We start from the raw sequence: 16,580 nt of genomic DNA, 5'->3' as shown, positions 1-16,580 counted from the left end.
CCCATAACACTATGAGGCCTTAAACCGACCACATGCCATAATTCACTCAACCAGCTTTGTTTAGAACCTTATGTGCATCAAATTTTCAACCGAACTCTTTAAGTGCGACTCACAGGCAATTTATACACCCCAACACCCACCAAAAATCCTGTAACCACAAGGCTAGGATATGGGTCAACGTGGACAAATGTACTGCACTACGAGATGAACGGTCTAGATTTTCCATCTTAACACAGTCAGAATACTCAGGAGTCCCTTTCTTGTGGGCCCCAATCTGTTACAATTTAATAGTGAAGATTCACGTGAAATTCAAATTTCAAAGACAAAGCGAGCGAGCGAGAGAGAGAGAGAGACCTGTGGGCTTGCTTATGTAGTAGAAGGAAAAGAACCGGATAAAAGGTTTCAGAATCTACGCCAAGTCTTCCGCATTCAAGGAAACCAGCAAGACAAAAATTACAGATAAAAGGAGCGACATAAGAAATAGTAAAATAGGAAGGCACGCAAGACGAGTAACATAAGACAAGAGCAGGGTAAAAATTTATCGGGTTGTTTTCTTTTTTGTTCTTTTGCACTGTTGGCCGGAAATCAGAAGTTTTGAGGGGGAATTGTGTTGTGGGTCGTGGCCATGGGACCAGTAGTGGCGAGAGCTGATTCGCCGAAAGTTTTCAGGATGTCTACTGGTTCTTCTCTGTCTTCAACTGAGTTAAACTTCCGTGAACTCGACGATGTGTTCTTGCAGGTACTTTTCTCTCCTCTTCATCCTCCTTTATCTGATTTGTTATTCTTTTAGGGATTTAGTTTGAATGAAATCTGGGTGTCAGTGGTATGCAATGGTAGAGTTTAGAATCCGTTGCTTTTCGTTCAACATTTGTTCTTGTTCTGTTATGAAAGAACAAATTTATCTTTTGGGTGAGTGTTGAAGATATTGTTTGATCTGAGTGAAGATAATGTATTAATTAAGGATGTGGATGAAGAATTGGGTAGATTTGGAATCTACTAAAATTTCTGAAGCTGAATACCCAAGTCTATTATAGTGAAAAGAGTTGGATATCAAAAATATAAACCTAGAGTGGTAGAGGATGAGTTCAATGAATGTTTTCTGATGATGACGGATTCATGCAAGCAACATCATAATACCATCCTTTGGATGCAACTAAGCTTGGACTTTGTCCAACTCCAAGTTTCTCTACTTAGACTGCATAGAAAAACCAGGTGCTTTGTTGGTTCTAAAAGTGGAAATTATGTTAGATTAAGTTAAAAGGTATTAATCCATTTAGTTTACATAGACATAATTCCAAGAGTGGGTCATCTATGAAGATAAAATCAAGACATGCTTAATCAGAAGTTAGCATCCACATGAAAGAAAGAAGAAGACAGTATCATTAACTAGTTTGATATCTTTAAATTGAAGTCCATTAATTTGCTGCATTAATTTTATTTATAATTTTCACTTTGCCTCGCTTCTTAAGGATCTTTTGGGCCTTCTCTACATTTGAGCATTTGGGAAACTGTTCTGGGATTGGGGAAGGAGACTATGAGGGCTGAACTATTGGCAGCTTTGCAAGTGGTACAAATAGCATGGTAGACGAATGTACAAAATCTAGGGCGTATGGAAATGAGATGAAGAAGTTTAAGTGGCTAACAAAGTAACAATGAATATACTGATGAATGCTCAATGGGTTCCAAGAATGGTTAACTGGTCTGACAATTTAACTAAGAAAGGGGTGAAATAGAAATCAATTGGTTTGGGCAAAGTTGCAACTTGCAAATTTCTATGTGGGGAGGGATAGCTTGTTTATGTCCTCTTTCTGTACAAATGTATAGTTCTGTTTAAACTTAATAAAACTTCATATTTGTTTCTGATAAAAAAAATCTGTTCTGGGATTTCAGAACTCTACTTTGCTCCCTTTTTGAGAAGATATGCGGCTTCCTGTCATGCTCTGTTGGAATGACCTAATTTTGATCAAGTCCACTGGGTTTTCCTAGGTCATGATTGCAACTCCATGACAATGAACATGTAAGACATGCAAAATATGCCTTACAAGCCTTGCATGCACAACTTTTCCTAGCCATTTGGGTGGAGTCAGCACTCGTCACTACACTACATTTGAATTTTCAGGGAACTACTTAAAAGAAGAGAGATTTCTGGAGGGAGTTGCGAGGAAATGTAAACTGAGAATATGATTCAATGATGAAACATATTATTAGATAGGGATGCAAACGGATCGGATCGGATCCAAATCAGGGTATATTCGAATCCGATCTGAAACACTGTAGGTCTGATCCAATCAGATTTCATAAATACTGATTTGAATTTGAATCTGATTAAGATATTGGATATCCAAATCTGATCTGAATTAATTTAAAAAAAATCAACAAATTATTAAAAATAAAAGAAAATATAACTGTTTAAATAAAGAAAAACAAAAGTACAAGTTTTTTTTCAACTATTTTCATCAATATATATATATATATATATACATGTTTTTATAAAAAATAAATATAATAAAAATTTACAAAAATGCAATATAAATAACGTATTTATAAATAAATAAATATCATATATATATATATATATATATATATATATATATGATCGGATAAAAGAAAATATAACTGTTTAAATAAAGAAAAACAAAAATACAAGTATTTTTTCAACTATTTTCATCAATATATATACATGTTTTTATAAAAAATAAATAATATAAAAATTTAAAAAATGCAATATAAATAACGTATTTATAAATAAATAAATATCATATATACATATTATATATATATATATATATATATATAGGATTGGATATGGGGTGATCCAAATCTTATCCGAAATTCCGAAACAGGGATATCCAAATCCAACAATATAGGATCGGACTTAGGATTGGATCATGATCCGATCCATTTGCACCCCTATTCTTAGAGAGGTTCAAAGGTTAAGAGAAGACTTGCAGGAGGCATATTTTCTTTTCTTTTCTTTTCTTTAGGGTGGTAAAAGGGCATTGCAATATATTTCTAGAACTGCTGCTTTGATACCTTCTAAGTAAATTCCTCCTTTAGAATGTATTGTCCTATTAAACCTTTCTGTTGGCATTTCCTTTCTATTACTGTCTTCAGGCTAGAAACTGAAGATCTGGTAAAATTTGAGTCCAACAAATTGGGTTATAATGATTTATCAATTAAGACACAATTTTTCTAGCATGAAAGTGGTTTGACTAAATTATACTGTCTGACATTATAATAATATTGTTATGTTAAATGTGATTATTAGCTACAGTTTTATTTACATTTCTACTGTTTGGCTTGTTCACTGTGCAGACTCAAACAAGAATATGGCTTGGAGAAGTCTTACATACAAGAATGGATGATGAGACAACCATTGCTGATTTACTTGCTGATGGGGAATTATTGTATGCCCTTCAGGTTTCCTATGGATTTTTTTCTTAGACTTGTCACATAGACAATGGAAATAAATGTGAAATACATCTTCTGCTTGAACTCTTTGGCTTTTTGGGAAATAAATGGAAATAGTTCATATAATTGGAAACAGCCTCTCTGTATGTGCATGGGTAAGGCTGTGTACATCTGTCCCTCCCCAGACCCCACATTGGCGGGAGCATCGTGCATTGAACTGCCCTTAGGTCATATGATTGGTCTCTCTAAGGTTGTTTCCATTCACTCACAAGAAATGCTCAGCCATTGGAACCATGTCTATTTCAACAATAAGACTATCTTGTTCCATTCTTCATTATTATACCAACTTTTTTTTTTTTTTTCTGACAGATCATTTAGAGTGGCACTTAAAATATATGCTGCATTTGCTTTGTCAATATATATATAAAGCACAGTTATGTTAAACTTTAATTTCTTGTAGTATGTGATGTTTTGCATCTGTACACACTGAACACATGAACCGACTTTTCATCTCTTGTCTTTTGACAAGCTGAGAAACCATTGACAAGCAAAAGACAAAAAGCCAAAGCTATAAAATCCATCCAGAAGAGACAAAAGCTAAACTTGAGCAATATCTGCTATTTATCAACTTTATAAAGTCGCTAAGGACCATAAGGAATTGAATCTCAATTTGCCTACAAATAAGAAGAAAAAGATCAATGGAATTTTCAAGAGATAAGGACCCAAAACAGAAATGCTGTTTTGCCTTTTCTATCACCATATAACATGAAATTGCTCAATTATTTAATGTTATTCTACCATATGTTTTCTAAAGACACCAAGAAATTCCAAAAGGACCATTTTTATAATATATGATAACTGTTGGTCTGGACCTCACACTGCTAACCATGCACCAATCACACTGAGCCATGACAACACAAGGTGGGCCAAAGATCTACTGACACTGCTCTAGAAAAATCTCAGTGCACAAGGAGATGGTCCACCAAATACCATATGCCATGCAGTGGGATAGGAATATAATGGGGATACTTTCTATGTTAAAATTTAAATTATCAATTGTTGATAAAATTTGGTTGGATGATTTAAATTTAAATTTCCATACATTACCTATGAAAGTTGCCACTTTCCAAAGGGTGCTTGATGAGAAAGCGTATTTAGATCAATATTAGTCCTCTGAGAATGTTGAATGAACTCATTTGGTGAAGAATTTATTGGCTGTTAGAGGTTGTAATGGTTGTTTGTAGAACTAGAGAGAAGATAGAGAAAGAAAGAAGAGAAAGAAAACCTAATATCACTCAATGGGAACTTGGAGTCATTAAAGGGTTTATGTAAATCACTCACCATAAGCATAATATAGAGAAAAAAATCAGTCAGGTATCATCGACTGCATTTAAAAGATGAATCTAAAACACTAGCTTTGCAGGTTGAGGTATGTTCAATAGTAAAGGGGACCTTGTGATGGGCTGCCTCTACGAATGAATCACATGGCTGATGCTTATTACCAGAAAAAATAATACATTGCTGATGCTTTAGCAAAATCAGGGGTGGGTAGGGATTTTTTGTATAGTGCTAATTCTTTGCACTTAGTATTTCCTCAGGTGGGTTTTGTTCCTTTGTTTAGCTGTACATATTTTGATATACCCCCCTTTTGATTTGAAATGGATGTTAACTTTTCTCAGAAAAAAAAATGATATGCGAAGGTCTGTCATACATATATGAGGGCTGAGGGTTGTATATCCTGAAATCTGTCCATAATCATTGGTTAAATCTCGTTTTCTTATTTGTTTAGGTTTCAAGTGTCTAAGGTGATATGGAAAATGCTATTGACTAAGTGTATGGAGCTAAGATATTCAAAAGCGTATATATATGAACCAATTGCTTATGGGAAGGGCAGAGGGAGGTACATGCCTTATTCCAAAGTTGACTCATTTTTGAAGGTGAGCTCAATTAAGTAAAACTTATGGCATCTTATTGGTAAATCTATTGATGAGTATGGGTTATTTCATTCAGTACATTGATGTGTTGAATTTAGTGCAAAGTCCTTGTATGTACTGCTCTTTGACACATAATTCTGTATTGCAATTTGCAAGCTCATTCTATTATGTTCTAACTTAAAAAATAAAAATTAATCAAAACAACCAGTAGGCACAAAAGTTTGCACTTAAATAATGATAATACCACATAGATGCAATTACTCTTAAGATATATGAAATGTCTAAACCACACACAAGAAATAACATTTACAAGTTAACTGGTAAAGAAGATACTAATTCTAGTTTTAGAAGATAACATATTTTAGTTATCATGATCCCTGACTTGATGCCCTAGTGGAATGAAGTGAAAGAGAAATTAATGCAGCTTCAGATGGGGGAATTAGAGAAGAATGGCTTCTTAAAAGGTTTAGTGGGAGTAGTGAGTACCAATAAGGCTATAACATGGTCTGTGACTTAGAAGAATGTCCAAAATATGATGCCACTGCCACTACAGAACCTTGACTCCACTCTTTTGGAGATATATTTTTCCAAATTTATGATGCCTAAATACAGATACAGACATGGACATGGATATGGAAACAGGGATTCAACTCTCCGTTTCCTAAAATCCTGTACACAGATACAAGTAAGGGTATCATATTTAATGTACTTATATCATGCATTTATATCTAATTTTAGGAGCTAAATTTCATTTCAGAAGACATATCTTGTCAAGTTTAATTAAATTCCTAAGATGTTCAGATCATTCTATAGTATAATTTGTTAATATATGCAATATCTGGTATTGTATCCTACAAGTATGGTATCCAACAGTGGTATGCTAGGCATGTATATCTGAGTATCATAGCTCCACACCTGACTGCACATAAAGCTGGGGATGCAGTTTTAATCTCTAACCACAGACACATATGGATACTTGCATGGACACAGATTCACACATGAGTTATCCCATGTTCCAATAACAACTATAAATTATAAAAAAGATATCTTATTTGATAATGAATGTATTGTTAAAATGTAGCTTTTATGAGATACATGTAAAAGGAGTTCATTTAAATTGGAGAGAGAATTGTGAACCAGTGTTTTAAAAGGCGTGGGAGGCGTATGCCTGGAGGCGCGTCTCCAGGCGAGGTGCTCTCAAAAACGCCCTGAGGTGTATGCCAGAGGCACTGACACCTCTGAGGCGTACGCCTCATGTGCTTTTTTCATGAGGCGTGCTAGAGGCATATGCCTCATGTGCCTCATGCACAGCTTATATAAAAAGACAGAAAAAAAGAAAAAAGAAAAAAAAAAGGAAAGGAAAGGAAAGGAAAAGAAAGGGAGGGGAAAGAAAAAGAAAGAGGAGAAAAAAAGAGAAAAGGAAAGAAAAGAAAAGGAAAGTGAGGGGAAGAAAAGATAAGGGGAAGGAATGTTATGCATCTTTATTGTTCTTAATATAAAAGATTTTTATTAAAAATAAAGAAAAGTGAAATCCCCCCTTCCTTTTCCTAACCCCCCTCCTCTTAAGGAGGCTTATGCCTCCTTGTGTTCGGGAGGCTTACGCCTCTTGCGTTCTGAACTACGCCTCACGCCTCGTGTCACGCCTCCGCATTTTAAAACATTGTTGTGAACTCCTGTGTAGGTCAACATTTGTAGGTTTGATAGCGATGTTCTATATTCATACTGAAGAGTAAAGAGTTACTATTGTAGATAAATAATAAATAAGTAACAGTTTATAAATAAATGAAAACAATTACTAGTATACTACATAATTATGTTTCCACTGGTAGGTATGCAATGCACAAAATGGTCTTCAGCATCCATGTTGGGTTATTAATAGCTGTAGTTGTTACACATCCATGTGCATATGGCATGGGCACGACTGTTTTAGATTTTGTAATTGTACAAGTTCTATACATGGTGTGCAGAGAAAACAGAAGATAGAGAAGAAAAAGAAATAGAAGAAAGAAAGGGAGCAAAGAGTTTGCCCTGTTTTTGTTTGTTTTTCTTTTTATTCTTTGCTGCTACTATGTCCATCAGCTTTCAGATATTGGAATCATCTATCAATGATGACCAACCATGTCAGTTTTATAGTTGGAATCGCACTTCCTCCATTTGAAACCACTAAGCATATATTTCAAAAGCTCAGTTCATAGGCATGCATTGAAACATGTACTGTTATTACTTATACACATGCCATTCAACCAGCTCTATGGAGCTGTCTTTGGCTTTGATAGGATTTGATAGGAAGAGACTAAGGCCATATTTGGTTCAATTCTTATTCTTTCTCATTCTTACCCAAGATGAAATTCTAAAACAAGAATGGGTAAAAATAGGCAGAATGAGAAAATATTGCTATGAACCAAATACTTTTTTCCTAAAAATGAATTTTTTTCAAACTGACAAGTGTCCTATGCTGCACCTTTTCATTCTTCAAAAAAAAAGTATTTCCCTAAAAGTTCTTTGGTAAAAGTACTTTCGTAAAAGTGCTTTGGTAAAAATACTTTCGTAAAAGTGCTTTTATACTTTCATAAAAGTACTTTCGTAAAAGCGCTTTAGTAAAAGTACTTTCGTAAAAGTGCTTTGGTAAAAATACTTTCGTAAAAGTGCTTTTATACTTTCATAAAAGTACTTTCATAAAAGCGCTTTAGTAAAAGTACTTTTATAAAAGTGCTTTTGTAAAAGTGTTTTTATGAAAGTGCTTTAATGCAAAAATGCTTTCGTAAGAGTACTTTTCATAAATTTACTTTTATAAAAGTGCTTTCATGTAAAAATACTTTTATAAAGATGCTTTCATAAATTGCTTTCATGTAAAAGTGCTTTTGTAAAAGTAAATATCTATGGCAACAGTTTTGTAGGCAAGTTTTCTTCAAAGAATAAAAATGAGCAAGATGGGGCATGATTATTTTTCATGCTGCAGTGCAGGCTACTCAATTTTTGTGCTATGGGGCTGATTTTTCATTCTAAAAAGAATGTGACTCGTGGCAAGAATTTTGTAACCAAACACTCTAATGCTATTCATTCTTGCTTAGAATGAACAAGAATGAAGCCCAGAGCAGTGAACCAAACATGGCCTAAGTGTTCTTGGGCTGAGAATGCTGTGACTATTCTTATTACTAGTCTAGCTGCAATTAACTAGCTTTGGCATAAGATTTGTCTAATCTTTGCCCTGTGTTGATAATCAAGCTGAAATAGCTTGCACCAAGTGTGAATGTAGTGAGAGCAGAAGTCAAAAGGGTTTATCTCCAATTAAGCACAAGCGACACAATGAGCCTAGCAGTAACTGAGTTCAAATCCATTGATAAAACTGAAAACTGGTCATCTAGAACAGGACAGTAACTGTCAAAATCCATGAAGAGCCTTGAGACAAGTACCCCATCCCATTTTAGTTTTCATTGAAATCAAATCTTCCTGATTCTTTCATTGTATTTTGTTCCATTCTAACGACAAAAACTGTGCTGATCAGTCATATAGATTTATACCCTTAAAAAATTTCACTATAAATGCTCTACCAAAAGGCAAATAAATCAAGTCTTTGCTTTAAACTAGCAATGTCTAAATTCTATGAACAACTCAAGCAATTGTACATGGGGCTCACTGGTTGGCAACAAGTGACAAATGCCAGCTGGGCAACCAAAAAGCCAAAATAAGAAACAAAAAAGTTTAAAAAATTGCATACCTTCTTAGGTCCCTGCTGGACATTTTTGTTGGATCAATAGCTCTAGAATCATTTTTTTTCTTCATTTTCTTGTTCTTCAACCTCAGCTTCTCGCAAAAGTAATGCTTGCTCTATTGCTTTCTGCTTTCTTATACGCATCACAATGATATCTTCATATCCAATGCTTCCACGAATTTCTTAGAATCCAAATCTTTTTCAGACCTCCAGTTTATCCATCACCTTTAAGCTCTGCCTTTTTAATTTGCAGGGTTATGGAAAAGATCTCCATAATAGATCTCTTCTTTAGTATTCTCATCTTCAACTTTTCTGTTACTATCATTATCATTTGCCTACATTCTTCCCTAATGCTTGATCAAGACAACTATCAATGTGTGCATTCACCATTGCTGCAATAAACTCTGACAAACTGGACAAATCTTCACCATTTTTTTTATGGTAAGATGTAATTTCGTTAAAAAGAGAAAAAACATAGTCTAACAGAACCCAGTCTACAACTGAATTGCTGACAGCTGCCACTATCTTGTCCAGATTCCAATATTTGTCTTAAAAAATTCTTCTATTTCTTTCCTTCCATATGTCTCCTGCACAGTTCCTGAACATACTTTTCCTGTTCCAGCCCAAATTTAGTTTTTCTGCCACAGTGCTTTTGATGCTGAAAATTTAATTTCTTGCTTCCTCGAGAATAAAGGGTTATTGAAACCCATGATCCTAAAATCCATTGTGCAGTGCTTGATTTCCATTGGAGTTGCAATGGTGGTGGTTTGATTTCAACTGGAGTTGTGGCAATGGTGGTTTTCACTGATCGGATGTGAGGGATGGATCACATGACTCATTTTCACATTTAACTCTTCTCAGGGTAAAATATCATTTTGCAAAATCTGTCAACAATAAAACATTTTTCTGACAAGGGTAGTTTTTGGATTGTCAGAAAAGTTGGGGGTATAACCAGGTAACTGTCAGATACTGGATGGGGGTTAAGTATTTAACCCCAACATAAAAAAATATTCAACACTTTTTTTTGAGAAGAGGTAAAGTATAATTTCATTAAAATAGAAAAGCCCCTATACAACTAGTGGCTGTACAACAGGAAAATACAAAACAAGAACATTAGACCACTATCCCTTCTGTGTTTACAAAAAGATTGCCACAATCAAAAAGAGATATAATTTGATCTGTCCAATCTTAACTGAGCTGTTGACCAGGAAAACAGTTTGCCCACTATTTTCTGCCACACTTCATCATTTTGTCAACCATTGTTCTGAAAAACCCTTAAATCCCTTTCCTGCCATACAGCCCAAAACACTTCTCTTGGAATTATTTTCCAATTGGCTCTTCCTTTCTTGCTCAGTTGCTCAGGCACTGGATCCATCACCCTTTTACAAAGTCTTCTACAGATGCTGGGCAGCATCCATTGAAAAAAAAAGCTTGAACACTTTCATCTAGATGTTATAAGTGAAGTTGCAATGCAAGAACAAGTGATTTGCAGATTATTCCACCCTGTTGCATAGGACACAATCTTCTGAATCAATCCCCACTCCTCTATTTTACAGGTTGTCCTTAGTGAGGATCTTGTTTAAGTAGGCAGACCAGGCAAAAAGCTACCTTTGAAGGTAAGTATTTGCACCAGATTATACCCATAGGAAACTCTGCTCTTCTTCCCTGGTCAACTTGTTGTAAAAGGACTTCAAAGTAAAATGACAAGACTTTTCTTCCAACCACTGTCTTCTATCTTCTATGCTAGGATCTATTTGCATGATATAAAGCTTCTGAAGCAGGCCTCCAAAAGGTTCTGTGGTTCTATGTCTATCTTCAAATCATTCAAGGCTCTTCTGAAAAGGGAGTTCCATACACGTTCTCCATTTGAGATGTGCATATAGTCAGCCACTCTCACTTCCTTGTCAACTGCTATCACAAATAGCTCCAGGAATCCATCCTTCAAGAGATGGTTTCCACAACAATCCTTCCAGAACCAAACCTTGGTTCCCCTTCCCACTTCAAACTTAAATTCCTTGCAAAAGAAACTGTGGGCTTTTTTTTCTATCCCTTACCACACTAAAAATCCATACAACTGATTTGCTTGACCTGGTTCCCATCCCCCATTTCTTGTGCCATATTTTGCTTGAATAACTCCCTTCCACAAGCTATTCCCTTTGCTGACTCAACACATTCACCCCTCAAGTGCAGATTTCTTCTCTTTTTCCCTTACAATCTTCTCAAAACAATTCTGGATTTGCAACTTAAACCAAGTTAGTGCACCTGATATCTACTGATAAAAAAAGCCCGTGGTGTCTCAAGACTTTCTAGTAATGAAATCAAGAAATTTCAATGGAAAACAAAAAAGGGATGCATATGATGATTTTTGGTATGTTCTTTATTAGGTAATTTATTCTCCTTACTCATGTAGATAATCAATTCAGCCATTGTTATTGGACTCTAATATGGATTTCTGACCAAATTCTCCATGGGGCCCTCTTACCTCTTCTTTCTCCAGTCTCAGGTTGTGGAAGAAGGAACCAAGGAGGTTTAGAAACAACTGGTTTTATCATGGGGCAGCTCATGATGTTCATATTGATTTGTTGCCTACTTCAGTAGCACAGAAGTATGTAATATGTTAATTCAATCATTCTCCAATTCATTGATGGATGATCTGGTTAAAAGGTTTACAGTTGAGTTGGGCCTTCCCCCAAACCATCTTTGGTTTCTTGACCAGCATTCAAAACATGATTTAGTTTGTGCTTCCTTTTGCTGTCCTTTGGACCATCTGGATGGAAAGGAACAACAGAGTCTTTGGAATCATGTCCTCTCAATCTAATGACATCATCTGCAATATGACTGCCAAGATTTTCTCCTGGGCTAAAGCTATTGACATTTCGGTCAACTCTCTTTCTTTAACAAGTATACCTTTTGAATTTTGTTATATCCCATGTGTTATACAGTCACATTATATTGGGAGTTTTCTCCCTTTCACTTCAGTAATATAATCACACTTTACCTTTTCTAGAAAAAGGATTCAAATTTGTATGAACTATTTTAAGTAGCCTGTTGGTTTCTAACCAGTACTTCTCTTTATCTAGATCTGTCAAATCTTGGGATTGACTAGTATTGATCTCTTCTCCCCATCAGACGTTGTTGAGAAAAGGGATATTCGCAGAGTTTGTTTGTGCATTCGCTCCCTCTCAAAGAAAGCAAGGTCTAAGCATTTAAATGTAAGAAAAGTTACACAAGAATTCTATTTTCAAGTATTTTCTTTATGCACCCATAGATTTTTCATCATTCTAATTCTACTAGGATTTCTTGTGACAGTTTCCGGATTTTGATATTGTTACCTATACAGTAGTGATGCCTACTGATATGGTTGGATTGATCTGCAGAAGCTTGGAGCTATCACAGTGTAGCTCTTCAAGTTCTGCCAGTTGCAGTCCATCCATGGAATCAATAGTAAATCACAGGCAGGTAAGCACTGAGCCACACTATTGTAATCATGTTAAATAAAGAACATGGATTCATCTTTTCAGACAGGATCATTTTCTATGATCAACTGCATCTCCAATGTATATTTACAGGAGTACTATCATTTTTTTTCAATATTCTTGTTCTGTTTATAATTCTTCATGTATTCACTGTAGAAAAACTGGGGTGCCAACTACACCAGACAGTCTGATTCATATTCTGAAGAATCTGATGACGCAGAAAGCAATTTTAGGGAAATTGATTTTCATAGCCCAGACTCAAAAGCTTCATGTGATAATATGTCTTTCTTGATTTCAAGTGTAGAGAATTCTCTTGGAGGAAATTCGGTAATTGCAGAGAACTTTATCCCTTCAGAAAACATATTTCATTCAGATATTTGGGATCAACAGACAGATGGAAACAGACTTAATCATTATAGACAATTTGGTTTGGTAGAATCAATGGTTTCTCCTAAAACAGATCACCAGATAAATGATAACCGTCAACTAGATGCTGCTCAGCTATGTATTATGTTATCCCCCTCATGCACCAAGTCTCAAATTGATCTAAACACAAAGGAAGAGCTCTTAAAAAGGGGAGGGGTAAGACATCCCTTAAGTACTCCTGGAAATTGTACATTGGGATGTCATGAAGATCTTGACCTGGGAAACCATGGTACATTTGTAGCAGATTCTGTAGGTGAAAATACATTTAAAGGTAGCATTGACTGTCAACTGGATATTTCAGACATAAGTGATCACAAAATTGAAAATGGTCATTGTGGCTTGTTTGGTAGAGGGAAGGATGAAGCATTAATTGTGTATAAGGGTACAGCTTGTAATGAACGAGCTGCAATTCCAAATTCAGAATATGGGCTTGGAAGGGGTTTCTCTGATGGGATTGAAGATGCTGGTTTGTCTGCTACAGGTTACATGAAATGTTTTCCAGGTAAAGTGGTAAAATTAGGTTTTGAACAACGGTTCAATGCAAAAGATGATTGTAAAAGCCAGATTTTGGAGCATCAGAACCTGGAAATTGAACATGAAACTTCAAACATAGTTGATGTGGATGGTTTAACACCATATGCTGATAAACTGCCAGTTGCTATGGCATCTGAAGATTATGGTTATTCCACCAATAGTTGCCCACAAATTCCAGACACACAATTATACTCCTATACTGGAGATAAACACCATTTTCTACAACAAGGTGTCAATTTCAACAGGTCTCACACTGATGCAGATGTTTTAGAAGTTAACACCAGTACCCTGCTAGCTAATCATAACAACAGCTTAAAAGATGCCAATGTTTTAAGAGATGCTTATGGGAACCAACACATCAAGATCTTGTCAGGCCAATATGATCCTCCCAATGGTACTCAGACCAGATGGGATGCTAAAAAAAGGTATCAAATGGCAACTATATCAAATGGGAGTAACAGTTCTACTCCTTTGGAACCTGTGCCACCACATAACATATATCCAAACTGTGCATGTGACTCTGCTAAAGCTTCAGTAGATGCTCTTTGGCTTGATGATGCAAACTTCAAACAGGCAGGTGTTATCAATAAGGTATCTAGTTCCACCATAAAGAATAATGTGTATACAAGAAAAGACTCAAGCAATTGTCTGTCAAAATCATTCTTTCATGAGGCACTGAATGCAGAACCAACAGTAACAGTAACAGCTACAGGGAGTGAAAAAAGCTGTAAATCTATGCCCCTTGGTACTGTTGATTATGGTGGTGGTTTGCAACAGCCTAATGATAATAATATTTCCTACTGCAACGGGGTTGAGGTCCATGCCTCAAAAGGATGGCCAGATGTTGCAATTGGACAGGAATGTTCCAACTTGCATGCAGATGGTTTGAACCATTTCTTAAAGCAGGGGATTGGAGAAGGTGATGATGGCTGCAAAAACTCGTTGGAGGCAAGGATGGTCTCAAATAGCTTCTTGACAAGTTTGACCATAACTGAAAGTGAAGAGAGTTCTATTAAGTCAAGTTTAGCATTATCTTGTGATCCTGGAGTAAATTCATCAGGGGTCCATGCACAGCATTGCAATGGAGGCCCCTTATTAGTTGACATTTCAGATCGAAGTTCTATGATACTGCAAACAGGTCTTGATGCTTCTGAGGATAAAACCACCCTATCTGTGAGTGATGGTTTTGATACGGGAGAATTAGGTAGCCAGACTAATAATCCCATGCGCCAATATGAGAAGTACAATTGGGAAATTGGAAGAATGCAGATACCTGTTGATCTTCACAAGTCCTTTTTCCAATTTCATGCTGCTCAAGAAATTCAAAATAGCAGTGACTCAGATATGTGGAAAGCCAACTTGACTGATGATGAACCTTCTTTCCATCAAAATGGTGATGTTCCCATGACCTTATCGATATCATCTTCAGAAAAGTCATGCCACTCACTGCTTCCACATTTAGAACATATTGGCAGAAATCAGGGTGATTCGCATCTTATAGGCAATGATTTGCAGGCAGTTGATCAAACATGTATAAATCTAGAAGATGATGATGCTTATATAAAAGATAATGACAAGGTGAGCTCTTGAGGAACAGTAATGTGCTTTTCTTCATTCTAGCACTTTATTTTACTCTTCTTTTCAATGCTTGTACATGTAGGGTAGACATGTTGAGTAAGTTAATCCATTGTTTTGCCTTTGAAATGGCATATAATCAATTCAATGGTTGGAAGTAGGACAAAGAAGGACATGGAATAATGTGCATAAGAGCAGTGCAAAGTTTAGAAAGGAAAGAAGACAAGACAAGTTCAGAAAGACCAGAGAGTGAGAAGTCCAGCAAAAAATTGGTGCTAATATCAGTTGCTGGTGGGATTACATTATTTGGTGCACTATTCCTAATTCGCATCAGGTATATACTAATACCATGCCATTCTTATGTCTTGCTATGTTCGATTTAAATAGGATCTCTTTAATGTTTTTCTTTTCCTTTTTTCATGTTACAGGAGAAGTTTCAGAGGGGACATTGATGAGGCAAGTGTACCTTCTGCGAGAATACGGAAGACACACACAGAACAAAAGCTGCAACGGAGGGCTGGGCTAAATGGTGTTTATCCCAGGGAAAAACTGAGATTCTAGATGGCATATGCAGACTGGACAGAAAGGTGGGGTGATTCAGTTGGGTGGTCAGGGAAATTTTAGAACATATACAATTAATTGTGGGTAGTTGTACCTGATTCTTGATACAGAATCAATCTTAGTACTGGAGCTACTGGGATTTGCATGGGATCTGTTGATGTATTCCATCCCAAGCATTGATACGTCTGCATGCAATTTTGTAGTTTAACATGGGAAAGGAAATTGTATTATACACCACAATATGTGAAACCTTATCCAACATTGACATCAATACACAATACAAATGTACTAATTTTGTCGTTACAAACTTGTCCAATGTTCGAACTCGAAGTACTAGAACCGCAAACAATTTTAACATACGCATTGGACTAAGGTAGTATTCAAAGATGTAGATGTTTTTTTTTTTTGTTTTATTAATAATTTATTATTTTATTAATAATTGATTATTAAACAAAAATAATTATTTTATTTCTATTTTTCCTTAGATGTGAATAGATGGGAATTTTAAGTGGGATCCACTTGTTTTTTCCCCTTGAAATTAGTAAATAAAAAGAATAATTTTATTTTGTATTCTTGGTTAGATGTGAACTGATAGGAATTTTAAGTGGGACCCACCTGTTTTCTTCCTTAAAATTACTTTAGTTGTAAGAGGCATATATTTTTTTATTAAAAATTCATTAATTTATTATTAAATAAAAACTATTATTTTTGTATTTATATTTGATACATAAATGGTGGGAATTTTGTGGGACCCACATAATTTTTTGACTTAAAAAATTTTCTTCTTGTCTAAAGGAATTGTGAACAACATCTCTAATGTTCCTTATTTTTGCCTTAAAATGGTTTTTCGCCATAATTTGAGGGCAAAAATGACCTTTTAAAAACATTAGGATCAAAATTGGAATTTTGATCAAAGTTCAAGGATTGTCATAACCAAAAATGCATTACAAT

The 16,580-nt window shown here is 35.4% G+C and overlaps 1 protein-coding gene across 10 annotated transcripts; it reads left to right on the top strand.

The window, feature by feature from the left end:
* Positions 1–307: 307 nt before the first annotated feature.
* LOC148874158 (uncharacterized) lies at positions 308–15,936 on the top strand. 10 transcript variants are annotated; one of them, XM_088961132.1, is made up of 9 exons: positions 308–739; positions 1,891–2,017; positions 3,316–3,407; positions 5,201–5,348; positions 12,138–12,269; positions 12,367–12,516; positions 12,690–15,071; positions 15,230–15,402; positions 15,497–15,936. In XM_088961132.1, the coding sequence occupies exons 3-9, from the start codon at positions 3,358–3,360 to the stop codon at positions 15,627–15,629; spliced, it is 3,168 nt and encodes a 1,055-aa protein (XP_088817258.1). In that variant the 5' UTR covers positions 308–739; positions 1,891–2,017; positions 3,316–3,357; the 3' UTR covers positions 15,630–15,936. The 10 variants fall into 10 exon arrangements, with proteins under 10 accessions (XP_088817258.1, XP_088817250.1, XP_088817280.1 ...); XM_088961124.1 differs by having other exon boundaries at positions 3,316–3,420; XM_088961154.1 differs by lacking the exon at positions 1,891–2,017 and having other exon boundaries at positions 12,187–12,269.
* The last annotated feature ends 644 nt before the right edge of the window (positions 15,937–16,580 follow it).

The sequence above is a fragment of the Nelumbo lutea genome, chromosome 1 (genome assembly GCF_056320005.1).
Source record: "Nelumbo lutea isolate HS-2025 chromosome 1, American lotus-T2T, whole genome shotgun sequence".
NCBI classification, from domain to species: domain Eukaryota; kingdom Viridiplantae; phylum Streptophyta; class Magnoliopsida; order Proteales; family Nelumbonaceae; genus Nelumbo; species Nelumbo lutea.
Note: the sequence above shows the minus strand (reverse complement) of the source record. Positions and strands in the feature narration are given on the sequence as shown.

Excerpts from the sequence above, each read along its gene's own strand:
- LOC148874158 (XM_088961104.1), top strand. The coding sequence starts at position 626 with ATGGGACCAGTAGTGGCGAGAGCTGATTCGCCGAAAGTTTTCAGGATG. Across the intron at positions 5,349-12,137 it reads AAGTTGACTCATTTTTGAAG|ATCTGTCAAATCTTGGGATT; the intron begins GTGAGCTCAATT and ends CTCTTTATCTAG. Across the intron at positions 15,072-15,229 it reads ATATAAAAGATAATGACAAG|GACAAAGAAGGACATGGAAT; the intron begins GTGAGCTCTTGA and ends GGTTGGAAGTAG.